Source organism: Galleria mellonella, unplaced genomic scaffold, assembly GCF_026898425.1.
Source record: "Galleria mellonella isolate WM207_F2 unplaced genomic scaffold, CSIRO_AGI_GalMel_v1 utg28, whole genome shotgun sequence".
Lineage (NCBI taxonomy): Eukaryota > Metazoa > Arthropoda > Insecta > Lepidoptera > Pyralidae > Galleria > Galleria mellonella.
In genome coordinates, this window is record NW_026442064.1 from 6267862 (window position 1) to 6295856 (window position 27995).

General features: G+C 32.0%; 2 protein-coding genes across 14 annotated transcripts in view; one reads left to right on the forward strand and one right to left on the reverse strand.

Annotated features, from left to right (window-relative positions):
* The window catches only part of LOC113518820 (titin), a 121907-nt gene extending 107839 nt beyond the window's left edge, over positions 1-14068 (forward strand). For all 13 annotated transcript variants that reach the window (XM_052895390.1, XM_052895392.1, XM_052895393.1 and 10 more), the window contains 15 exons: positions 594-3425; positions 4458-4502; positions 4639-4749; positions 5289-5441; positions 5598-6569; positions 6827-8203; positions 8285-8572; positions 8671-8812; positions 9001-9713; positions 10194-10496; positions 10868-11164; positions 11700-11804; positions 11951-12145; positions 12555-12860; positions 13490-14068. In XM_052895390.1, coding sequence (XP_052751350.1) covers positions 594-3425; positions 4458-4502; positions 4639-4749; positions 5289-5441; positions 5598-6569; positions 6827-8203; positions 8285-8572; positions 8671-8812; positions 9001-9713; positions 10194-10496; positions 10868-11164; positions 11700-11804; positions 11951-12145; positions 12555-12860; positions 13490-13686 — 8036 coding nt within the window. In that variant the 3' untranslated portion in view covers positions 13687-14068. The remainder of the gene's footprint in view (positions 1-593; positions 3426-4457; positions 4503-4638; positions 4750-5288; positions 5442-5597; positions 6570-6826; positions 8204-8284; positions 8573-8670; positions 8813-9000; positions 9714-10193; positions 10497-10867; positions 11165-11699; positions 11805-11950; positions 12146-12554; positions 12861-13489) is intronic.
* Positions 14069-15382: 1314 nt separating this feature from the next.
* On the reverse strand, positions 15383-27584 carry LOC113510481 (uncharacterized). The gene is made up of 5 exons (XM_052895403.1): positions 27435-27584; positions 21370-21502; positions 18254-18391; positions 16022-16183; positions 15383-15679 (listed from the first exon to the last, which is right to left on the reverse strand). The coding sequence occupies exons 1-5, from the start codon at positions 27438-27440 to the stop codon at positions 15660-15662; spliced, it is 459 nt and encodes a 152-aa protein (XP_052751363.1). The 5' UTR covers positions 27441-27584; the 3' UTR covers positions 15383-15659.
* Between the last annotated feature and the right edge of the window lie 411 nt (positions 27585-27995).

Sequence of the window (27995 nt, forward strand, 5' to 3'; positions counted from 1 at the left end):
ACTTGAAACTATTAATATAACGACAAGACTTTAGACTATTATTATTAAATGATCGTTAGGTTAATTTATTTGTTAAATATTTCCATATTAAATTTAACAAAAAGTAAAAAAATAAAGTTTAATGAATGCTTTAGTGGAAACAATACGCTATTTTTATTTATTTATTTCATATTTTTAGTATTTTTTTTTTATTAATAATATAAAATAAAAAGCTTAGTATTTTTATTTACTTACAATGGTGATCAAGATATATTTATTTATTATTAGGTGTATTGTTTGATTTTCTCCCAAAACTCCTATATTCAAGTATAAAAGGACGAACTACATATTAAATATAAATAATAAGACACATATCAAAATACTTTTTAAAATAAAATTATTTTTTGTGTTTATTTTCAGTTAATTTTAGCAATAAAATCTGTATTCTTAAATAAATCATGGATCAAATCAATTTAGGTTTACAAATATGAAAGTAATATATTATAAGAGATATTTTTTTATGTCGCTATCTTTTACTTTACAGAAGTGAAAGTAACATATATACGGATGTAAAAATATAAAATACACAATAATGACATTTATGTAATTTACAGATCATTTAGACTTACCTAGTGATACAGAGTCACCGAAGGCACCAACCGAACTAAAACCTCAAGAAAAGAAGCCAAAGAAGATCAAAAAGAAAGGAAAAGAAGATTTGCCAAAAGGTGACGATGAAGAAACAACAGAAAGTAACAAAGTAGATGAAAAAGAACCAGTTATATCAAATGAAATTACAGAAAAGAAGGAACCAAAGAAACTGAAATTAACACCAATGAAAATTGAAAAAATGAAAATTAGTGAAGCTCAACATGCTGAAAATATAGAAAGACCTCAGTTTGCTAAATTAAAATTGAAGAAACCAGTACCAAAACCAAAACAAGAACAATCTACAGTTACGTTACCCAAGTTCCAGCTAAAAAGTCGTATCAAATATATTACTGACTGGCCACCACAAGATATAAAGCCTATTATTAGCTTTTTGGGTAGCGTTCGACAAAATGGAGAATTATCTAGAAACATTAAGGAAGCTGCGAAGATTAAAAAGAAACCTATAAAAGTATCTATGCCAGAATTCGAAAAAGCAGAACTAGAGAAACCAGAACAATTTGAATTTTCTCCAGATAAAGAAGAAATTATCTCTGAGGAATCGAAATTAGAAGTTGACGAAAAGGACGACAAGCCCATCACGGAAGAAAAACATATTACAGATATTCCTCATAAACCTTTACAACCAGAAGCCACAGAAACTACTAAAACTAAAACTAAAAAACCAACAGTCACTGAAGATTTACCTGAAGAGAAAATATTAGAACCAAAAACAAAAGAAGAAACAAGTGAAGATATTGTAAATCTTGACGTACAAGATATTAAACCCGAAGAAACTTTAGTGGAATCTAAGGAAATTGTTAAAAAAGTAATAAAGAAAACACCTAAACCAACTGATAAAAAAGATGAACCAATAATTGATAAAGAAGAGCCCATTACTTCAGAAATTGAATCTAAACCTGAGCCCGAAGATAAAATTGAAGTTATAGAAAAGAAACCTAAAAAACGAAAAGATAAACCTATACCAAAAGAATTAAAAGAAGAGACGGATACGGAAAAACCTATAGAAATTATTGATTCAAAACCAGACCAGGAAATTATTGAACAAGAATCTATAAACAAGGAACCGGAAAAAGAAGCTGAAATCATTGAAGAAAAACCGAAACCTGTAAAGAAAATAAAGAAAAAAGTTATTGCAAAAGACATCAAACCACAAATTGAAGAAGATATAACTCCGGAAACTGAAGAAAAAACTGAAGTTATAACAGAACTTCAAGAAGATTTAATATCAAAGGAGGATATTGTATCCGAACCTCTTGTAATTGAAGAAAAGCCTAAAAAAGTAAAAAAGAAAACTGTAAAACCTGAAATAGAAAAATCAGAAGAAAAGCCTGAAGAAAAGCCTGAAGAGAAACCCATATCTGAAGAAGGTCCTAAGGAAATTCCAACTGTAAAAGATAAAAAACCTAAGCCTAAACTAACACCAATTAAGATAGAAAGGAAAGTTCTTGAAATAAGTAAACCACAGCACGCAGAAAGTGTCGAAGGTCCCCAGTTTACTAAACTTAAATTAAAGAAAACTGTCTCTAAACCTAAACAGGAAAGTTCTGTAGTTACTTTACCAAAATTCCAGTTAAAGAGTCGTATCAAATATATAAGAGACTGGCCTCCTCAAATCATACAACCAGTAATAAGCTTCTTAGGAAGTGTGAAACAAAATGGAATATTGTCAAGAAACGTGAAAGAGGCAGCAAAAATTAAGAAAAAAGTATATAAAGAACCCGAATTACCTGAAATAGAAAAAACAGAATTAGAAAAACCCTTGTTTGGATATGAGGATATCATAGAAAGTAAAAAACAAGAAGAATTGCCAAAGGAAGATGTTGAAGAAAGCAAGGATGAAGAACCTGAGCAATTTACTATAAAGCCAAGGCGTCCAAGTGTCAAAAAATCTGAAGAATTAGTAGATGAAGTAACTATAAAAAAGAAGTTAAAACCACTTCGAAAGTCATCAGTGACATTGCCAGAAATAACTGAGCCAGAAAATGTTACGTTTAGACCAAGAAGCACTAAAACAAAAGAAGATGTTGAACAGGAATTTAATATTCAATTAGATTCATATGCGGAAGAAGAAATATCAATGTCTAGTAAAGTGAAATTAAAACCACAAAAGCAACCTACCTTCAACGAAGAAGCCAATGAAACATCTATTCAATTTTATGAAGAAAACGAGGGACCTGATATTGTAGAAATAATAGAAAGTGAAATTGAGGAAGAGGATGAAACGTCAAATATAATGGTACCATTAAAGAAACCAAAAAAAGTAAAGAAAACTTCATCAGAAGACATTACTTCAAACGTAACTATATCTAAACCAAAACGAACTGAAGAAATATCAGAAATAACTGAAGATGTAAATCTTAAATTAGATAAGAAGCCTAAATATGTAATTGATGATCAAGAAGAGGTAACGTTTGATGTGAAATCACAAACAGATCAATATACACAAGAAGAATTGTCACTTTCGAGTAAAATAAAACTCAAACCGAAAAAGAAAGTAACTGTATCAGAGGCTGCCGATGAGGCATCTATACAATTGACACAAGAAATAGAGGATGACAGTCAAGCAGAAGAGATAATTTTAAGCGAAGCCGAGTCAGAGGATAATGTGGAATTCCGTATCAAACGTAAGCCTAAAAAACCTACATACGAGGTCAGTGAAGTGGAAGAGCTTAGTATAGAACTGAAACCTAAAAAGATAAATGACGATACATTTGAGGAAGAGCAATTAACCATTTCAGCCAAACGAAAACCTAGGAAACCCTCACAAATTCAAGGTATATTAATTGTATTTTAATTATATTATAATTGCATCGCACTAACATTATTGAATCGCTTTTGATGATCATCGTTATTACTAAACTCAGGTACATTGTACAACAGTTAATGTAGTTAAATGAAATTTTGTAATTGCTCTACAAATAACTAAAATTAAGGAAACAAGATTGTTTTACTTTTTAATTTTTTTTCCTGTACATTTATTGTTTACGAGCAGATTTTCTATTAATATCGTCTACTTAAATAAATCCATCCCACTCATTTTCCCGCCAAAAAACTGCTTGTAGGGCTGTTTCAGTTTGAAGAGTAAATTATAGTAGTAAAATTACAGAGTATGGAGGCTTAACAAGCCTTAGGAAAGGCAATACATAATAAAATTAATACCATGAGCATTATTACAATGGATTCCATGGCAAGGCGTTCTTTGCCTTTCCATATTACATAAAAAACATGATTATTTTTATTGTAAAAAATTAAAACGTTTATACAATTTTGGCCAGTCAACATGACTAAACTAAAATATACCTATTTGTATTTTTATAAAAATAAAAATAGGAAAGAGAATTCAACATAAATAATAATACTGATCAAATATTTGCAAAAATATAATATAATACTGATTAGAATTACTATAATATAATAATATATTACTATAATTGTATAAAATGTTGATAAAATTATGTTAAGAATGGTGTGTAAGCTTGTAACATCGACAAGAATATTATGCCTACCGACTAATATGGCAGCTTCTTGATTAATGCTATTTAATTAGAATTATTATTAACTAGTATTGTTATCATCAATGTAAACGTTATGCTTCAATAATACAAAGCATGAGTTGGGCAAGTATCAAAGTTTATTTATTATTTCATATACATAATTTCTTTGCTTTTTAATAACTATTATTTTGCTGTTTATTTATTGAAAGGTAAGTTTATGTAATAAATTTGGTGGTGTAATTTTTGCAGTCATTATTTTGTAATGCCAGGTTTTATTATTAGTATTTTAAATGTGAGTAATAAATTTTACAGAAGCCGACGTATCTATGAGCATCTCCAGAGAACAAGAATTTCCAGGTATGATTTATTTTATACTTTAAATTACTAAATTACCTATTTGTGTCATTTAATTTAGTTGAGCTGGGAAAAAAAAGACATTTTCAATTGTTTCCAATACCATGTAATTTTAAAAACTTCTATCAATGCGTTACAGAAACACCTCTGGACGTGCGAAGTGGAGACACAGTTTTTGCTGTATATTCTTACGTAGCCGAAACTGATGAAGCAATAAACCTGGTTGAAGGAGAACGCCTTTATATACTGGGTAAAATATTGATGAAAACTAATTATTTTTAAAATACCGTATCACGATGTTCGTTCATGTCATTCTCCGATATCACTTTTCCAATTTTAATAAATTTTATATATGTGTATTGTTTGTAAGATAAGATTGTAAAAATGACCCTGGTAAATAGCGGGAGGGGCTAAAACAATATTTATCGAGTCAACAAGTCTTATTCTAAAATTTGTATAACTATTATTTTAAATTTTTAGAGATTATAAATAGGTATATGGACTGAGAGATATAAAATAAGTTGCAGGATACATCTTCAGTAATTCTTCTGTATTATATGAAAATAATATTATACCATTTTGTAATAATAATTTTATATAATACTTTTATAGATAGAGGTGACAAATGGACTTTAAATGGTCCAAAACAACAGTAATTTAATACAAATAAGTATATATTTAAGTCTCAATCAATATCAAAATAATTATTTATTCGCTGAACCGTGGTCGACCGTAGCGTGTGATAAACTGCTACAAAACAATATAAATTGTTTTATATTTTCATGACAGAAACTACAAATCAAGACTGGTGGTTTGTTCGCAAACATCTTACTGAAGAAAAGGGATGGGTTCCAGCACAATACCTAATGGACGAAGCAAATTATACTTTATATTTACAAAAGAAACTAAACGAGAAAATTGACAAGCTTCCAGTATTCGAAAGTAAGTTTACTATATACATTGCAAAATTATAGTATTACAGTATGTAAATGATGTCTTTTATTCGAATATACATTTTCAATATTAAGTTTATAATAATTATATCTAAACTTATCTAAACTATATGAAACCTAATTTATTCTTATTTTTATAATTTAGAACCAGCATCAGAGGAAAGGGCTATAGCACCAATATTTGTAGAAAAGTTGCGTCCAAAACATACACCAGACGGATCAACTGTACAATTTGAATGCCAAGTTGAGGGTTACCCAAGACCACAAATTACTTGGTTCAGACAGACAGCTATAATTAAACCTTCTCAAGACTTCCAAATATATTACGATGATGACAATGTAGCTACACTAGTGATTCGTGAAGTATTTCCTGAAGACGCTGGCACTTTTACATGCGTAGCCAAAAATGCTGCAGGTTTTGCTTCTAGTACTACAGAACTTATAGTAGAAGCTCCTCTTTCTGATCATGGCTCTGAAATGACTATTTTATCCAGAAAGAGCCTTTCGAGGGAATCTTCGTTGGCTGATATTTTAGAAGGCATTCCACCTACCTTCTCGAAAAGACCTAAAGCCCAGTATGTTGATGAGGGTTCTCAAATATTCTTGGAATGCAGATTAGTGGCTATTCCAGAACCAGATATTGCTTGGTTCTTCAAAGGTGAAGAAATATTTCCAGATGAAAATATATCTGTAGCCACAGAATCAGACATGCACATGTACTGTAGCGTGCTCAAAATATCAAACGTTAAAAAATATCAAGAAGGTACCTACACTGTCTTAGCCGTCAACAGAGAAGGCGAAGCTAGTTTACCTATAGTATTAAAGATTAAAACTGGACAAAAGGAAAAACCCCAAGTGATTGAACCTTTGAAGAATATGACCATCAGAGAGGGCGAAAGTGTTGTTCTTACAACTCAGGTCGTCGGAAATCCACAACCAACAGTAGCTTGGTATAAAAATAATAAACCAGTTAAATCATTGGCTACAAAATCTGATGGCGAAACTCACACTATTACTATTATAAAACCAAGAAAAAGCAAAGACGATGGTGTATATACTCTCAAGGCCGTAAATTCAGAAGGTTCCACAGAAACTAGTGCAGTCATAACAATAGAAGGTATGTTTATTTCATTACATCATGTCACATTTTATTAATACTTTTAAAATTTTTCGAAAGTCATTTAGTTATCTCTTTTTTAAATTTAATAAGAGGCAATGAAATTGTTAATTATAAAAATTAATATAAATTTACATTATGAATTGCTATGTGGCTACTATTTAAAATGATACTGGATTATTAAAGTTATCCTTATTTGTGTTTGTTAAATAACTAATGTATAAATTATTTTTAATTAACCTGTGTATAATTTTCAGAACCAACAGAAGAAAATGCTGAACCACCGCTATTCATTAATAGATTCCAAGAAATCACTGTTAAAGAGAAAGGTACAATAAAATTGGTAGCGAAGGTAACTGGAAACCCTGTACCTATAATAACATGGTACAGAAATAATGAAATAATTTCGCCCTCAGAAACAGTTACACAAACATACGATGGTGAAAATATTGAATTAATAATAACAAATGTCGATTCTGAAATTGATTCTGGTGATTATAAATGCGTAGCATCAAATAGCGCTGGTAAAGCTTCTCATGGAGCACGTGTAACAATTGACGTAGATAAAGTAACATTCGTCAAAAACTTAAAGAGCTCTTATGAAATTGAAGAAGGGAAAACAGTTGTACTGGAATGTCAAACATCACATACAGTGTCTACAAAATGGTATCATAATGATAAAGAACTCAGTGGTATGGATCACAGAGAAATTATACAAGAAGGACGTACTCACAAGTTGCGTATCAAGAAAACGAAATTAACTGATATTGGATCAATTAAATGCGTTGTAAAAGACCAAGAAACTAGAACTAAATTAACAGTACATGAAACAATACCAGAATTCGTACGTAAGCTACAAGATTTCGAAGTAAAAGAAAGGGATATTGCAATTCTGGAGGTCGAGATAAATTCTGAAACTGCGGATGTATTCTGGGAAAAAGATGGAGAGAGAATCAAACCAAAGAAAAACAAATATGAAGTTGAGAAACGCGGTAATGTGCGTAAGCTATTTATTAGAAATACCTCAGTTCATGATGAAGGTGAATATACTTGTATACTTCGAGATGACTCTTGTACTGCTGAAGTAACCGTTGTCGAGTTACCACCAGAGATAATTTCACGTCTTCAAGACCAATATGTCAGTAAAGGCAACAAAGCAACGTTTGAAATAGAACTTACAAAGGGTGATGCACTTGTACAATGGTTTAAAGATGGGTCAGAAATTCAATTCTCAAATCATATGCAACTAACAATAGACGGAAAGAAACAAAAATTGAAAATATATGATTGTGAAATCTCAGACGCAGGAGAATACGCATGTGAAGTTGGAAGTGACAGATGTACAGCAAAACTTATCGTTGAAGAACCATCCGTTGACTTTACATTGCGGCTTCCAGAGGTTATTGTAGTACCAGCAAATACTGACGCTTACTTAACAGTTGAAATTCCTGACGAAACTATGGATGTCACTTGGTATAAAAAGAAATCAATAATTAAAGATAGTGAAAAGTTCACTCTTATATCGGATGTTACTAAGCGTACACTTATAATTCGAAAATGTACTGAAGAGGACCAAACTGAATACTCATGTGTATTATTGGATGCCAAATGTTCAACCAAATTGAAAGTAGAAGGTAAGATATTTAATGGTAATATTTTTCTAATATTAATTATGATCTGTATTTTATGTATGCTAACATTTAATATTATTTCAGTTTTAGAGTCATCTCCAAGAATTATATCTAGTGATAGTGAATACAGGGTTAAGAGAGGTACTGATGTGACACTACAAGTTCAGTATGATGCCATTCCTCAGCCTAACGATGAATGGGTTGTTAATTCTAAAATTATTAAAAAGTCTAAGCACACGAAACCATCAATTGATTCTAGAACAGCAAGCTTGACAATTAAAAAAGTAGAAAATACCGACGCCGGTATTTACAAACTAAGGCTCGAAAATAACTGCGGAGAAGTAGAAGTAGACATAAATGTAATTGTATTAGGTAAGTACATAATAATAAAATATTTTGTTATATATTATTTAGCTATAGCTTTTAATCTATCGAAATGCATAAATAAATTTTTAATTACTTCATTTCAGATATTCCATCACCTCCTGGAAAACCGAACATTTTAGAAACTGATGATACCTCTGTAAATATTTGCTGGGATGCACCCGAAAGTAATGGTTTCTCAGAAATTGATTGCTACATTGTAGAGTATCAAGAGATAAATACAACAGAGTAAGTTCTATTAACCACATCAAAATTATTATTTTATTATTATTCCTACTCACTGAAAACAAAAATATAAGTAACAACTATAATACCAAATGATTTTGGCAACTTAGCATAATATTCAATCTGGACAACATGTCTTCGAGTATTATTTTTAATAATGGTACTTTATTTCTTTGTTATTTATTTTTCAGGTGGCTGTCTATTGAGAATGTAAGAAAGACTCAATACAGTGTAGAAAACCTAAAAACTAAATCATCATACAGGTTTAGAGTATTCGCCATAAATGAAGTTGGTGTAAGTGAATCTTCGGAAGTCACCGAATTTGTGAGAATTGAAAAGATAACTAAATCTCAACCACCTACCGTTGAAAAACCTTTGAAAGATGTAGTCGGAGAACCAGATGAAGACGTAGAATTAATTTGTATATTTGGTGGCATTCCTCAACCTAAAGTAACTTGGGTCAAAGACGGAAAGAAATTGAAAACTGCTAAAGCTACATATGAAAATAGAGTAGCAACTCTCGTTGTTACTACTACAACAACATCTGAAGGGGAATATAAATGTATAGCTACTAATGAATATGGCGAGGCTGAAACCACTTGTAATGTTGAAGTTCAGCAAAAACCAATTATTAATATATCAGAAAATGAAATCAACCAGAAACTCAGAGTTGGCGACGAATGGTGTGTTACAGCTTACATAAAAGGCATACCTAAACCTGAAATTACTTGGTATAGAAATGGTTCCAAAATTGAAAGGTCATCAGAATTAGAAATAATTACACAAGAGGATTGCAGCATTATTAAAATATCGAACTTAGACAGATCTCATACTAATAAATATACTATCGAAGCTTCCAATAAGGCTGGCTCTAGTTCTGTTGAACTCTCACTAAGAGTATACGGTAAGTCAATGCGTATACCTATTATTATTATAATTAATAGACCTATATCTGATTAAAATAAAACTTAATTTTATGTCTATGTAATGAATACAATTTAGTAAATAGAATTAAATATTCTTATAAAATTGGATTGTTATAAAATACTTTTTCCAAACCCATACATTCATCTATTTATGTAATTCATGATGATGATGTATGTAGAAGAAGTAAATCTAAATTGCTTTTAAAGTGTTAACGCCATAATCTCTGGTTAATAGATAGTTAACTTAAAGTTACACTTGACTAGTTGCGTGGCGCATGAGTAATCATTTACTTTGCATAAATATGATTCCGAATTTTATTTCGTTCAGAGCATTTTAAAAGAGTTAATATAGTTGCATAATGTATTTAAATTTACTTACACTGTTTTTAGTTATTTTTATTTAATATAAATGTATTTAATTATAACTTAAATTACATTATACCATAACATACTTTCAGATAAACCAAGTCGACCAGAAGGTCCAGTGATTATGCGAGAAATTAGCCGGGAATCTGTAACAATCGAATGGAAACCACCCCTTGACGATGGTGGTTTAGAATTGACAAAATACGCTATAGAAAAGCATGAACCAGACACAAACCAATGGATTAAGGTTGCTGACGTAGATAGAGACGTGGAAACGTACTGTATACAACGACTAAATGAGAACTGTGAATACTTATTCCGCGTCATGGCACAAAATCCTATTGGTTTCTCCGAAGCATTAGAAAGTGAACCTATTCTTATTAAGACTGCTTTAGGTGTGTATAAATATTAATATTTCATTGTAGTTTTAATCCATTCGTGTTTCTACCGTGAGGCAGTTGTGTTTCCATGGTTATGTTTCGATTTGAAGGGTGGTATATTGCAGTGAATTTACAGGGTACAAAGGAATAACACCTGAGTCCTCAGGAATGGTAACGCAATCGCATGGGGGGTATCATGGGCGAAACAGTATACACTATTATGTCCATGGTAGTGTTCATGTCTATAGGCGACGATTATCACTTTCCACCAGGTGGGCCGTCAACTTGTCTGCCGTTCTAAGTTGCATTGAAAAAATCTCAATAGCTAACTTCGAATATAAATACAGTAATAAATAAACGTATATTAATTAAACATTTACTTTCAGACGTTCCGTCGCCACCTTTAGGCCCTCTTGGCATATACGGTATCGGCAGCGACTCACTGACTATCACGTGGTATCCATCAGAAAGAAATGGTGGCTCGCCAATTCTGGATTACAGTGTTGAAATTAAACAAGAAGGCAAGAAGTGGAAGCATATAGCAACCGTTACAGAAACGAAAGCAAAAATAGAGAAATTGTCAACCAACACTACCTATCAGTTCAGAATATGTGCTAGAAATGAAATCGGAACAAGTCTACCATACACGTCTGATGAAAAAATAACTATAGGAAAAACACTATGTAAGTAACGTTTATAGTGACACTTATTTGAAAAACATTTGTTATAATAGTGATGATAGTGTTTTCGTTTTAATTAAAGCTTTACGGATATAAATCTATATTAATTAATATTCTTAAATATTTTTTGCCCGCCCCTTTGTATATGTGTGTATCTAAAGCAGGAAAACTAACAAAATAGACTACTTTTATATAGCATATCAAGATACAATATACACTACTTTTTAAATTATATCTTCTGACACACAGCTGTAAAAACCGCATCTAATTTGGTGCGATAGAATTTGCGTGATTCCCGAACAAATATGTATACCCCTGACATTATTGTTCCTTAAATATCTTCCATGTATTCCAGTTACATTTATTAATGTCTATCTATCTATCTACCATATTAGTAAAATAATTTTAATTGTCGTGGGAGGCATAACGCTGTACCTTAATTACATTAATATAGTAAACATGTTACTGTTTAGGTTGCTAAAATTTATTTTCTCATCAAACTTGTACTTGACTGATAAATTTATTTATGATGTTACAGCACCACCTTCCCAGCCACGAAACTTCATTATAAAGGAAATTACATCGAGGTCTGTTACTTTGCAATGGACTGCTCCAGAAAGCGATGGTGGAAGTGTTATTACAAGTAAGACACTTTTTTCTCTTTTGCCTATTTTTCATAATAATAAAGCAAATAAAATATACATATTTACTTGAAATATATAGAAAAATTAAATAAATATTCTCTGATATTTTTCAACGTATGAGTAATATATATATAATATCTTTTAGATTACATAATCGAATACAAGAATGTGAAAGGTAAAAAATGGACCAAAGTAATTACAGTGGGTGGTTCTGTATATGAGCACTGCATTGAAAATATAAAAGAGAAAGATGAGTTAGTGTTTAGAATATCTGCAGAGAATGCAATCGGCGTGAGCTTACCAACAGAGTCCCAGACAGTCAAATTGGAAAAGCATGCAAGTAAGTGGAAGTTCCTCATATAAACCGTACGAGATAAATAATCCAATATGTTGTTTTCATGCACTCGTATTAATTACACTCATTATAAATAAGCTAATAAACTAAATTGCTATCAATTATTGTCAAGGCGCTGTTTAGTTTCTTGAAAATTAAACGTATTTAATTTTTATAAATACACTTAAAGAAGAAATTTCGAAACCGGTAGCTTATATAAATAGTAAAAATATTTCAATAGAGACAGAATTAATAAATAAATATAAGTAATATTAAATAAATTTATTCCGATGACAATATTCTGAACGCCATTAATGGATTTCAGACATTACAAGAGTTTTGCATTCATATAAACATGGCAGGACATGAACACTTTAAAACTGTTATATGGTCAAAATATTACTGTATTTTACAGCGGTACCATCTCCGCCGACGGCCCCGTTGGAAATCAGAACTGTGGGCAACAATATAGTGATGACGTCGTGGGGTACTCCGGAATGGGACGGTGGAGCACCTCTGCTTGGTTACAATATCGCCATTCGTGACGTCACCAAAACCATGTGGATGGAAGTCGGAAAAGTTGACGCGCACACACTCAAGTTTAACATACGCGATCTAAGCGAGAATCATACGTACATGATTAGGATATACGCTCGCAACGAAATTGGTCTCAGTGAACCACTCGAGTCCGACGAACCGTTCAAAGTGGTGCCTGGTGAAGGTAAGCGCCTATTGGCTGTATAAAATATTAATCTATATATATATATAAATTTTCAATTTATCGAACATTATATTAGAAAACAAGAGGGAGACTTTGTACAAGTCGTTTGCTAAAGAACCTCTGCACCACTCCTTTCTGCCGTAAAGTGGCTGTTCTTTCATTCCATTGATTTCCATCAGGTCAACAAAGGTATTTGTGAATAAGCTGAAAGCTCTGTTTGGATCCGGAGATTTTTTGTTTTATGCATGATATTGGAATGATAACCCCATCTGTGCTATCGGTATAGGTTGGGGGGGCACCAGTGAAAAATAATAGGTGAAGATGAAAGCTGGTCAGTTAGCCCATCGTGACGAATTCCACAAGAATTAATCACGATGGCTGCCAGGGAGAACCGCGTGGAGGTCGACCTGATATGGTATATTATTAGCAATAGGACTATTAGACCTTATTACTAATAATAATTTTATCCCGGACCCGGAGTTAGGTATCACATGGATATCTATAGGGAGTGGGCATGGAGTAACAGGCACACTTCACTTGCATTGTTTCTAAAAATACCACGAGGACCTTCATCTGTATAAGCCTTGAGAGTAGGAATATTGATCAAAATATAATAATTTCTATTATAGATTCGCACGCCGACGAGGAGCCTGGCGAACATACGGAGTTGACTGAACCCACTTCATTCAGCACGCAGACCACCACGTCATGGCTCCGCGAGCATAACATGGACGCCGACATCCGTTCATACGCGCGCGGCTCTCTTCTGCGTCGCGACGAATACTTCTTCAGGATATGGCATTATGCCAAACAACTATTTAAATGATGCGACAAAATCACGCACAAACATTTTGACCTGTGATATTTAACGACAAAATTCTTGTTCTAGTTGGCGGATAGCATTAGACATACAGACAGTGCGTCCAATCTCGAACTCTGCTATTTTGTAATTTTATAATACGATTTTTTTTTATATCAAATCATAGTATTTCAAATATTTATTCTAGTTAAGAATTAAATTATTTTATTTATTTAATTTATTGAACAATAAATTCTGATGATGAAGTTTGAATCTCATTCAATAGTTAACGGGAGACGTATTAAATATAGGTGCATAAATATTATTTCGATAAATTGAATGAGGTACGAATAACGTCATCAGATTTTATAAATTGAAAAATTTAATAATACATATGAATAGCAACTGTTTTGTTTGTTTTTATGACCTATAATCAATCATAAAAACCCTCGTTACTAGTTCTTACTTTAAACATAGTATAGTACCTGGGGTCGTTTTAGACTTATTTCAAGAATTTTCAAAACTTTTTACTGAAGCATTCTTTAATTCAGTTGACAGCATTTTAATAATAGGTAAATATACTCACTATGCCAGGTTTCTCTACTTTATTTCCCATTGTGACTAACATATCTGTCTGTTAACAATTCTATAATTTTTTCTGGTACTAATTAATTTCTACTTTGCATATTCTTTATAACCATGCTTCATAAAGGTAATTCCTTTTTTCAGTTATTATCAATATTATTCTATTGTTTTTTTATAGTATGGTATGATTGATACCTAACAGTAGAAATAAAACAAATTTACTATGATATTTGTACAGCTAACAAGCCTGTCAGTTTATTAAATATACCATGAAAATTGTACGAGTAGAAGTTTTGCTAATAAAAAAAGGAGGCGCTATTTTTTTTAAACTTTTTCTGCATATTAACACAAAAAAATATTACGTTAGCTACCGTAAGACGCTTTCGAACGTGGATTCATCAAACATCCGCTGACTTACAGAACTAAAGATGGATACAGACTACTGATTGCAGATAATCAAAATTAGCTGTGCCAACGTTAAATCAACGACTATCAAATCTTTTATTATATCTAGATAGAAAAAACCTTAAAACAATGATAGGAGCAATAACGGGTTATTGCCCGTTAAACAAACATTTATACACAATAGGAGCCACAGACAGCCCGCTATGTCGATGTAAACCTAGAATATGAAGCTGGGGCCCTTCAACATCATCATCACGTCTACCTCCATGCGGTTCCCCCTAGAAACAATCGTTAAACAATTATTAATTCGTCATGATGAGCCAACTAACCTATTTCATTCTCTCCTATCATGAACTCACTGGTGTCCTGCCGGAGGGAAAGGGATTGTTAGAAAATAATTAAATTTAACAGCCCCATTGCCAGTAATACACCTTATTAGGTCGACCTCCACGCGGTTCCTTTAGAAACCAAGATGATTAATTTTTGTTAAAATGGTCACTATGGGCCAACTGACCTGCCTTCATCCTCACTTGTCACCCTTCATTGATGTTCTGCCAGCGTATACTGATAGCGCAGGGATCGCTGTTTCATTTACACACAATAAAAAAATTGCTGACCTAACGATGGAATTATAATTGATTTCTAAAATTAACTGCTTGTATGTTTGGAGTATGTTTACATGCATATTGAAAAAAAAACTCTTAATAATAAGGAATAATAAATAACAAGAACGTTACTTAAGTACTTATTTATTTAATTAAATATCAAAGATCTGATTTACCAGTGATAATAAAATGAATATGTACTACTTAACTCCAATATTCGACAATTCAATGTTATGAGATAAATTGTACTTTTATATTGTAGCTAAAAATTGGCTTACGAATTAACTCGAAAATAACAATTTATATCAAATTGTTGACACTATTTTGGCACTATTACATAAATTAGAATCAACGAACAAACATCTTTATAATCAGTATAAATCTAAACTGAATTACATTAGATGCTTACTGACGATTTCGGCGACCTGCAAAAGAAATTGGCGTCATTATAATTTGATAATTTCGTGAAAAAATACTGTTTATAGACATACATCAACTTATAATAATTTTTATTTAAATCTATTAGGAAATTAGTTCATGTCAGTCTTTACTAAAGATTTCGCTGTAATGTTAAAATTTAATTTTATGCTTCAGAATTAATCCCATTGTCGCTATAATTCATACCCTTAGACAAATAGAAAGAACAAGACTTCTATCATGGCCATCTCGTTCTCTTTTTAACATGCGGTAGCGAAAACATGTCTATCGGAGGTTTAATTTATGTGTAATTTATCTAGAAGGGCTGATGGTAAATAATGGCTACTAACCCTTATCTTTAGCAGACTTTACTTGTTTGTTCTTGTTACATTTCTTTGTGATGCGCCTGCTCTGATCACATGTGGGGTCACTATTCGCTTTCAACATATCAGTCCTTGACATTTCGCCATTGGGACTGCACTCGCTCCATGATGACTTCTCATAGCGGCAGGCTTAAAAATAAACCACAGTATAAGAAAACTAGTAGTAAAACACATAACCACTATTTTGTTTTTTTATTATATACCTACTGCAGTATACCATTGTGCTGAATTCCTGGTGTATTCTCACGATGGGCTAACTGACCTGCCTTTACATTCTCACCTATCATCCATCACTGCTATCCCGCCAATGTATACCGTTAGCGCAGGCGGGGTTACCATCCATTGAAAAAAAACTGCAGTATATGGTCTGCACAATGGTAAGCGATTACATTGTAGATGACATTTATTCCATACATTTTTACTAATATCACAGTCCACTGACAAATAAAAAAATGAGTTCGTACAACGGCTATTAATTAACTAGGCTCTCTCTTAACTATTGGCTATTAACGGCTACTAACTTATTTCAGAGCATTGTATCCCGAATGGCCTGGGGGAAAAGGGATTGTTAGTAATGGGGTCAAATAGTCGACCTGACAAGGTATATTACTAACAATATACCTTGTCAGGTCGACCTCCACCTGGTTCCCCCTGGAAACCATCGTGGCTAATTCCAGTTGAATTCGTCAGGATGGGTTAACTGACCTGCTTTCGTCCTCATCAGTCATCTATCACTGGTGCCCAGCCAGTGTATACCACAAGCGGGGTTACCATACCATTATCACCCATTAAAAATAAAAAATAAAACCAATGGCCTTGTAATCATTTCGGATACGCAAAAAGAGTTAGACTACTTGCACTACGCTAATACCAAAATGAGTTTGGTTAATAACGACTTTCTGGTTTTTATTAATAACTCAACCAATACTTATAATTTTGGTATACACGTAATTTTAGTTTCAATTTTAGTATGGAGAAAACGGTTTTCTCTGATTATACAAACAAAGTTAAACCCTAGATTCAACTAATAAATTTACCAGAGAAAGACTTTGTACAAAAGTCGTTTGCTTGGGTACCTCTATGCCATTCGTGTTTCTACCGTGAAGCAGTTGTGTTTGCATTCGGTTTGAGAGGTGGGATATGGCAGTGAATTTACAGGGTACAGAGGAATAACACCTGAGTCCTCAGGAATAGCAACGCATGGGGGATATCATGGGCAAAACAGTATACTCTGTTATGTCTATGGTACTGCTCATGTCTATAGGCGACGGTTACCACTTTCCATTAGGTGGGCCGTCAGCTTGTTTTCCATTCTCAGTTGTATAAAAAAAATTAAAAAATATATAAAGATATTTAGATGAATATCATGTAACGTTTAAGAAGCGGAACCTATTTGACTATTTTTGCGTTCCAAACAGTTTCTTTAAGATTAGTAGGAGAAAATAAATCTATTGGACTTTAGACGGAACAAAGTTTGCGAGGTCAGGAAATATGTGTGAAATTTGCATTATTAAACAGTAGGTTAATAACACAATAAAAATAATGAACACTCGTACATAAGTAGATAATGTGATGACTAATTAAAATATTAAAATGAGTATATTGAGAAATCTTTGTTTAACATGAAATGATAATGCATAAGAAAACGTGACAAATGAGCAATAGTTCCTTATTATAATTTCAATAAGTATTCATAATTAATACACATTTATGGCAATTAATTAACAATCAATAATGTCTTGTAGACTTATGAAACTGTCAAAAAAAGAAAGCAAGTATACCATAATACTATACTTTAAGTACTAAATATAAATACACACTTTCTCTGTAAATACTTGTTAATAATATATAAAAAAATATCCATACAAAATCGAACAGAAATACTTATTAGTACAAACTGTTTAAATTGTACGAGAATCGAACACGCTATCATCGGAAGTCGAGGAAGTGAGTTAAACAGCTACACCACAAAGGGTTATTGATATTATAAATAATTAGATACAAGTATATCCCACGGCCTCGTCCACGTGAATCAATATATAAAGTATTTTATGTGTATAACCTATCTCTGTTCCACATTTCATTCAATACCCTTCAGTTTTTGAGTGAATAGTAACAAATATATATTCGTACTTTGAGGACATACTTTTGTATTTATAACAGTAGCGAGATAGTACAAGTAAGATACGATAAGATTACCTTTTTTGCATTTCTTTTGTATGGTTTTTGTGGTCTCGCAGCTCTCTGGGTTGCCCTTCTTTAAGGTCAACATCCTGGAGCGGACGTTGGACTTGGAATCACATTCTGACCAGGCACCTCTCACGTAACGGCATGTTTCTGGATCACAAACAAAAGTCGTCGTTACAGCTATAAACTACTTTAATAGAATTTAATGAAAAACAAATGAATAATTAACCCGACCCCAATACAATTTGTTGAAGCAATAGTAGTGCGAATCAAAAATGAATTAATTGGTTTATAAAGAACTTAAACTGTAATTAACGCGACTAGCAGGTCTAATCTTGAATTTAATATCAATATTAATCTAATTTATTGCCAATAACAATTTTATTCTGTGTTCATAAAAAAAAAACAATTAGGAATTAGGTTAGTATTGAGATAGGTTTAGAATAGTTTGCATTAGCAAATTGTACTAATATGCATATATGAAAACAATATGGAGACGAAAAACTACAATTTGATAGTGCAAAATATCTCAATTTCAATTTTGATTATTGGAATTCATTTCAAGAGTAACCCTACATGTTACCATCGAATCAATTGATCGAAAAATCGATACTATATATAATACGGTTTACCTAAATAATAGCGTTACTTGCAGTTTCCTATAAACTATACAACGCGAAAACCGAAAAGTTAATATGGATCAATTGATTGAATATTTCTCTGTTACTAATTTAAAGACTGATTCTATAAAAATTTCAATAAAACTTGTATACGTTTTCAATAAATTACAAATTTTAAACAGACTATAATAATATAAATAAATAGCCGAAGCTGATATTTTTAATGAGATGATAATGGCATGGTAATCCCACCTGTGCTATCGGTATTCACTAGCGGGGTACAAGTGAATGATAATAGGTGAGGATGAACTCTGTTAATTAGCTCATTGTGACAAGTTTATTTATTTATTTAACTCTTTATTGCACCATAAATAAAAATATACAATGACAAGTGAATAATTCAAGTGAAATACAATAACATAAATACAGATTGAAATATACACATAAAGGTACAAAAGGCGGTCCTATCGCTAGGGCAATCTCTTACAGACAACCTTTGGTTAAAGGAGAACAGATAGAAAAGGGCAGTTTACTAGGAATTACCGCAATATTTTTCATGGAGATCACATAGAGTTCGACCTGATAGGATATATTGCTATCAATGGAGCCATTACTACCTATTATTCACAATTATGTACTTCTTTTACACTTAAAGTAAACAAGTCGCAGAACGTTCTTTAATGCTATTTTTTAGTTAATTTACCATATCATATCAGCCGTTAACTGTCCACTGCTAAGCATAGGCCTCCCCTTATTGGGAAAATAAACAAAACCCCCAAATTATTTAATATTTGTCAATAATTTAAAAAAATTAAAAGGAAAGTTAAGTATTAATTACTAATAATGTGCCGGATATCATATATAAAATATAAAATACCCATATCCGTTATTTCTGGTGAATTTAAAACGGATATTTTATCTTATTAAATGTTATTACGTATATAAGATTCCCATTTAAAGATAGTCATTGACTATCTTGATATTTATCCATAATTACACTTCTAAAATTGATATTGTTTGCTACCTACGTAATAATTGGTATTCTAAATATAAAAATGTAATATACGCTCTTCCGTATTATACCAAATTATAAACACAAAAAACTCACACACGTGTTACTAAGCATTAGCTATTGTTTCATGAAGGACAAGAAATCGTCAGTAACAGGGACTGAAGGGTACAATAAAAGGTTGCTTGCAATAGGTTGATTTCCACATAGTTCCCCTTTAGAAACCATAATGGTCAATTCTTAATCTTATGATACCATCACAATATGCCAGAGCTGCTCTCATCCTCGCTTACCATCCCTGACTGGTGCTCCGAAACCTTTCGGTATACAGTACGGAACAGCGCAGAGGAAGTTATCATTCCATTATCATCTGTTAAAAATACTGTCTGACACTGAATAAAAAAGTAGAAATTTGTATCAATATCTGATATCTTCGAATATAAATGTATAATATACACTGTTATCGATTCAACACAGCACTATTAATTATTAATGATCCGGCCGACCCGACTTCATACGGATATATAGATTTTCGAATGTAATATATAGTCTATATTACGCGCTGATAATGTAGCTTTGTGTAAGTAAAAAAATTTTTGAAATAATTTGAATAGTTTTTGAGTTTATCCATTATAAACCAACAATCAAATCTACTCTCTGTATAATATTATATAGATGTAACAGTCCCACAAGAAAAAAAAAACACTTCAAAATGACCTAAAGTTATGACAAAACATATAACAACAATACGAGAGTCAACCCTATGGATTGCAAAAAGTGTTATAAAAATCTGTACGAAATTGGCAAATATACAGCATAGCATAAACAATAAACTTCTTTTTAAAACCACTTTTAAATGTGGTGTCTGCCTATAACGAAAAAAAACATGTAAAGAAAATTAGACAAACTAATATATAACACTTTAAATAATAAATATTTTCTTTAATTTTTTTATCATATGATTCATATTTGGTAGGTATTCTTTTGAATACAAGATTTAACAGTCTCTGATTTTCAAATGAGTTGCGTATGAAAGCTCTGCCTTAGGTTCCAGGAATGTCTCCTGCCATGCCACTATATTAGGATTAAAAATAATACAGCTGCATTAGCCGCGTCCGTAGTAGCTAATGCAACTTTATTATTTTTATTTCTAAAAATATCACGTTTGAGTAATTTGAGACACTGAATTCCCAGAATGTATGTAAGTACATGGAAGGGAAACTTTCAAATATAAACACTATATGTAGATTAAAATACTGTATTTAATGACTCTTCATTGAATGACGTGTCTGGCATAGAATAGGCCTTCCCTTCCCGTGGATATCGCAAGAGGCAACAAAGAGAATTTAATGGTCGAGAGAAAAAACCCTTCAGAGCTTATATAATTCGTTAAAACGTGTAAATAACCCATGCAAAGAATAGTCCCAAAATGTAAAGTCAAAGAATAATATTTCCAGTTGCACCGGGAAACGTTCGATGTGGTGTCCCAAAATACATACCTCTATTTTTAGCTCCCCTCTCACTCCGGACAAGGACTTCGTGGTCGCCTTCTTCCCAAACCTCGCCGTCAGCGGACACGACGGCGACAGACAGCAGAATCAGCCCCGCACCCAACCACCACCAATGTTTGTTCTACAAAGAAGAATAACATAAATCTTGTGAACCACTAAAATATTTATGTACAAGTAACTATTATATTTTATTTCTGTAAAAAAGCGTCTCCGAGCGACGGGATGTTCCGTAAAGACATTTTAAATATTTGAATTTAGAACGCGGAATCATTTGTCTACAAGTTGATTTTCTTTCGTTATAAGTAAATTTTTAATAAGAAATAATGGCAGCTACAATCGTTACTAAATTAATATGAAGCTATACCTAAATATAAGTAAACGTTTTTGTAAGAGTAGAATCTTAGATTATATAGAGTGTCTTCATATAAATACTTTGAGAAAAGCGGGTAAATTTTTTCATACAATTAAAATAATTAAATATAGATACATTAAAGTACATCACGTATATCCAACTCATTAGAGTAAGGCAGAATAGTAGAATAAAATATGCAAAATATATTGTTATATATATATATATATATATATATATATAACTGGTTATTATGTGCTTTCTATAAATATTTTAAATACACCCACAGGAAAGGAAGGGGTGGCGTATTCTATGCCGGTACCGCAAAGCCATTTTTTTTATATTTTTCAATTGTTAAACAACAATTATGCATTTATTTTGTCGAGTGCCGATATTTTACAAAACTTACTATAGTCTATAGCTTTAGGACTTTACAATGTTAAGGGTTCGAGCGAAACTTATTGTTACGTGTAATAACAAGGACAATATTTTAACAACAATAGGGTCCTAACTTCGGTCCGTCAAAGGCTCCTATACAAAATAAAATATCTATTTGGAATTCACTCATAATATGTAAATTGCTCAAAAAGTGCGTAGATAGGTATCAAAAGCGCAGAACTTCATGAGGGCATTATGACAAGTAAGTTGGGACAAAATTAATATTTTGTTCTAGTAGAACAAAAATGTATGTAAGGATATATTTATATACTAGCTTGCTAGCTATAATAGCTAGCTTTATACACTACTTTACTCGCATGGATAAGTACATAAAATATCCTATACGCTTATATGTTGGGATATAATCTACCTATATCTACCGTGTACCGAATCTCTTCTAAGCAGTTTTTGACAGTGAAAGAGTAATAAATATCCATCCATCGTTTAATAGCATTTTATATGTGATTTTTTAGAATAATATAATTTAATTATTTATGAACCGATTGGAATAAAACAAACAATTTATTACTTATTTAACGTATCGAAATAGGTTAATCCCTTTCTGAGATTACCGTACACAAATGTACAGACAAACAGAATTCTAAAAATCATTGTTTTAGGTTCCACTGCGTTCATAAAGCCTAATAGTATTTCTTATATATCTTCCAGATACAAACAACAATCTGTTACGATTTTTTTTATTATAGAAATGAAGTTTTTAGAAATGTTCTCAACAACATAGACTATATTCCTACAACAATAGACCGGGATTCTATCCGTCAGTAAATTGTGAACAAAATGCAATATCAATTTGAGATTCACTCACGATATGTAGTATTTTGTCCCAATAAAGTAATTGTTGAAAGTTATAAATATGAACATCATGTATATCAAGTAATATGTACCTAATCATCGTTAACCGTCTACTGCTAAACACAGACCTCCCCCATAGACTGTCATAAGAAACGGCCCCAAGCCACTTGCATCCACTGACTCCCTGCAATGCACTTGAGCTTGTCGCTTCATCTAGTGGGGGGTCGCCATGTCTGCATATGTCTATACAGGATCTCCACTCAAGAACCTTTTTTCCTTATCGATCGTCAGTTCTATTTCATCAGCCCATTGCCACATCAGCTTATTTATCCTTCGAGCTATGTGGGATATTGGATATTCTGAGGCTTATTTCAAATTCTATCACGCAAAGAAACTTCGAGCATAGTTCTCTCCGTAACTCGGTGAGTAACTTAAAACTTTTGCATACGGCCAACCATGTAAAAGCATGTTTCGGTTCTATAGATCATCACTGGCACACACACGCTGATTAAAGACCCTCGTCTTCAAAATCTCAGGTGTTTTAGATGAGAATGTAAACTACACCACATATGGTGTAGTTTACATTTTAAATTAGTATAAATTTTAGTCTTTCATCTTAAGACCTATATTTTGAGACGCACTATTGAGTATATTGAGTATAGTATAGAGTAGTCATTGAGTATAGTATTCAATCCTCCAGAGATTTCGCCATGATTACTATGTCATCGACAAATCGAAAGTGAGTAGTGTATTCACCATTGATGTTTATTCCATGTCCTATCCAGTCTAGGAGTTTGAACACATTTTCCAATGGAACTATCAAGAACTTCGTGGATATGATATCACCTTGTTTTACACTTTTCTGCACTAGTATGGGTTTGGTACCCTAGTTTTGTACTCGGATAGACATCGTAGCCTTACTGTACATACTCTTCAGCACTTCGATATACCTACAGTCAATCTGGCACCGCTGGAGGGATTATAGTACCGCCCATGTCTCGACCGAATCAAAGGCTTTCGCATAATTCAAAAACACCAGCCGTAATGGCAGATTATACTCTTCGGTCTTCTCTTATAATATGTCGTAGCCTATGTATATGATCCATAGTACTAAAGCCGTTTCGGAAACTAGCTTGTTCAGGTGGCTGGAAGCCGTCGAGTTTACGCGTAAATTGGTTAGGTCTCCCAAAAACAGTGCGTGGATGGGGTTTAAAAGGAATATCCGTCTTTAGTTGTACAATAGAATATTGTCACTCTTTTTGAAGAACATAAATAAAATATAGAGATATTTTATAGTTATAAAACGAATGTGTATATGCAGTCATTGTACTAAAATTTAAATATTTTATTTAAATCCTAATATTTTTTTGGTTTTAAACTTGCTTTAAAAGGGTGACCAAACCTAGCAAGAGATATATGCTCATAATACGTATATGGTGAGCATATATTTAATCTTTACAAATAAGGATCACGAGTATATAAATATAAATATATAAATAAATATGACAATAAATAATATGTAATTGTAATGAAACGAATATAGATATATTTCTTTTATTGGAGAAATAATTAGAATGAGTATTCAAAAAATCTAATATAAAAAATAATAAAAAAAAATCTTACGAAACATCCCTAATTATTATTTGTTTTCATTGATCCTCAATTAAAATCTTATAATACTTTTTATATTACTTAAAATTTAAAATATTTCCAATGACCTAAATAAACAAATTAATAATCTTTTATAAATAAATATTTCCAGGACGTGCTTCATTATCAGTAAAACCACTTTACACAAGACAAATATCCTTAATGTTATTAATGAAATAATTATAGTAATTATATTTATAAATAATTTTATTTATTTAGGCCAGTATTTATGTGTTTAGTGGGCAGTTAGTATTGAAAACTCTATAAATATCAAGTCAAGGAAAACCACTGTAGTAGTTAATAACTTGGACTCGATATAATTATATAAATAACATAAAAAATATATAATTGCTAACACAAAAATAAAAAATATAAATAAATCAACAAGTGCATACCTATATAATCGCATCGCAAAATAATTCGCTTCAGCATTCAACGTGAAAGTATTTTCTTTCATAATACAATTGTATTCGCAGAAAGCTGTGATTAAAACGCAACGTTAATCCCTTTCAATTATGTCGGCGTGTCTTATAATGGTCAGCGTTTAGCTTTGTCCAAATGCGGTACCGAATTCAATTTTCGGTTGGCGCATATTGCTCAGAGTTGAGTATCTGATTATACTTCCAAACAGTCGTATGATTTCTCATATCACAGGATATCCTAACTTGAACACCAAGCAATTGCTGTATAAATTGTGATCCATTTTAAATCTCTATTTAGTAGTAGGTATATTGTGAATATGAAACTCAGTTTGTATGTTTGTTTTTTTTAATGGGTGAAAATGCAATGGTAACCCTGCCTGCACTGTCGTTACATAAAAATGAGATAGGTGAGGACGAAAGCAAGACAGTGGTCCATAGTGTTAAATTCGACAAGAATTAACCATACAATGCTTTCTATACATATAGCTTGCAATGGGGCCGCTAGTCCCCATTACAAACAATCCCTTCTCCCTTTTTGCATGTTATCTTATGGCGTCAGCGACTGAACTAACCGGCATTACATTTGATATACACGGAATAGGTATCCATTCTTCTACGTATTGGATGACAAAAAGTAATCTATAAAAACCTTATTTATAAAAACATCAAACCTCTCATAAACCTATTTAAGATATTGTAAAGTTTTCTCTCTTTCTTTTGTGCTAAATTCCCTGTTTGAAAGAAAGTGACAAAAGAATGTAACAGTTAAAATAGGTTTGTAGAAAAGGTTTCAGTTTTTATAAATGAGAGAGATTGCCTACTTTTTATGCCAGTTAAACAATGTATCCCATTCGCTAAATATACTTTGGTTGTTGTAAAAACTAATATCATTGTAAAATAAAATACCAATGACAGCATTTAAAATTTAATAAGTTGCGAAAATACAAACTATGTTTATAAAACGCGCATCAATTTAGTCATGTCTATTCGCAAATATATCTTGCTATTTGGTTCCTAACAGGTCATTCCCGCGTTTAATGCCTAAATCGATCTCCATACAAAACATTTATAAATAGCATATAATCTTAACATGTCGCGGAATACTATTTTATAATATCACGTTTGCTGCTGTACTTATGGATCATAACATAATGATTTGTGGAAGACAGTGACCAGTCAATTACTCTGTTGTGATGAACTCACCAAGTATCCATTTCTAATTATAACTAAACAAGTCACTTATGCGCAGTCACACCGTGTTATTAGCGTTTATTTATGTCCTATCAAATAACTCACTTATATGGACATATTTTATCTGTGTATAAATGAAAATATATATTATATATTTCTATTATAAAAGTAATTTAGATAAGTGTATGATAGAAGCTGCGGGTTCATATCCCGTAACGATACGAAATTTTTTCAATAACACAATAGATTATTGAAATATAATTTTCATATTTCAATAATATTGTTATAACAATTTTAAATAAATAAGCAATAATAATAAATGCAATAAATAAATTGTAAAGTATCCAATCATAAATAAATGTTTTGTTATAAGTAATTTTGTTTACAATTGGTTTTAAATATTATTTCATAATAGTAATTAAAAATAATTTAATAATTTTACAATGGCGAAATTCATGGAAAGATCGTTATTGTATTAGACAAATGCTATAAAACTGTATTAGGGTTAAGACCGTAGGGCAAATCATAAATGTTTTGTTGTTGAATAACGTAAAATCTGTAATAACATCGTTGTAATAAATATAAGTTTTATGGATTATTTATATGTGTTTATATACACATAAATATGTCAACATATCTATAATAAGACACAATATCGGATGGGATAGAGTGAGATGAGATAAATTGCATAAATTGCGCAAACATGTTTAATATTTTCTCTCAAAACACGATAAACCCAGAACACGAACACAGAAACAAAATTTGAATCCCACCCTGTGATTGTGGTAAAGTACTGCGCACTAACTTATTTATATATTATAGAACTTAAATCAAAACGCATCACCATTTATACAGCCTGCAGCTAGACGAGAAAATAATCACTTCAGTATACAAGTGCGGAAATAAAATCCCACCTAAATAAGTAAATACTTAATTTACAAAAAAGACTGTTTATTTAATAATAAAACACGTCACGTTAAGAAATAAAAAGAAAAATAAATTTATATTTAAAAAGTTCAACAGCACGTACTTAATACAGTATTTTTATCGATTTTTACAAAACAAAACTTAAATATCCGCTCCAAAACTTCGCTCAATAAAACGTAAGAAACTAAGACCGCTGAAGTAAATCGTAAATATATCACCGTGTTTTAATATAAAATAAATAAGTCCAAATAGTTGAAACTTACCTCCATTTCGTGAGTTCGCAGTTTAATCGTGGTGGATGAACCGAGGCGTCCGCGTCGGTCTAACGAGTGGCCTCAGAGTGGCGGGCTGGGGACGGGGGTCGGGGATCGGCAGTTCGGGAGAGGCAGGACGCTCGCCTATTGATCCGCCTGCACCAGCCACTATACTCGGTCCTGTACGCATATCGCCCCGGCTCCCCTCCACCCACACCCCGATCTCTCTATCTGCGGCTAGGCTAGATTTATTGCTTTTTCCGCGATTGACCGGATTTCCTGCTAAACGTAGCGATGTCAGATTTCTTACAGAATGTAGGTACTCGCCAATTAGCTCGTAATTTTTCTTCTGTTGAAACAATTCTGTTTATGCTAATTGTTTAATCTACTAAGTAGGTTTATAACTAGTTGCAGTCGTAACGTGTTTAACATAGCAATTTTTATATTTTCACATGAGAATGATATATTTCACCGCAGCTAAATTAAAAAAAAATCTAAATAATATCCCATATGGTAAGCTACACAAAATTTCATTAAAATCATCCAGTAGTTTTTGCGGGATGCGTGCAC

What these genes read in the sequence shown, in the direction of transcription:
- LOC113510481 (XM_052895403.1), bottom strand. An exon ending in GAGGGGAGCTAAAAATAGAG is followed by an intron (nt 18,392 to 21,369) that starts GTATGTATTTTG and finishes TTTGTGATCCAG; the next exon opens with AAACATGCCGTTACGTGAGA. An exon ending in AAAGTCTGCTAAAGATAAGG is followed by an intron (nt 15,680 to 16,021) that starts GTTAGTAGCCAT and finishes TTTCTTTTGCAG; the next exon opens with GTCGCCGAAATCGTCAGTAA.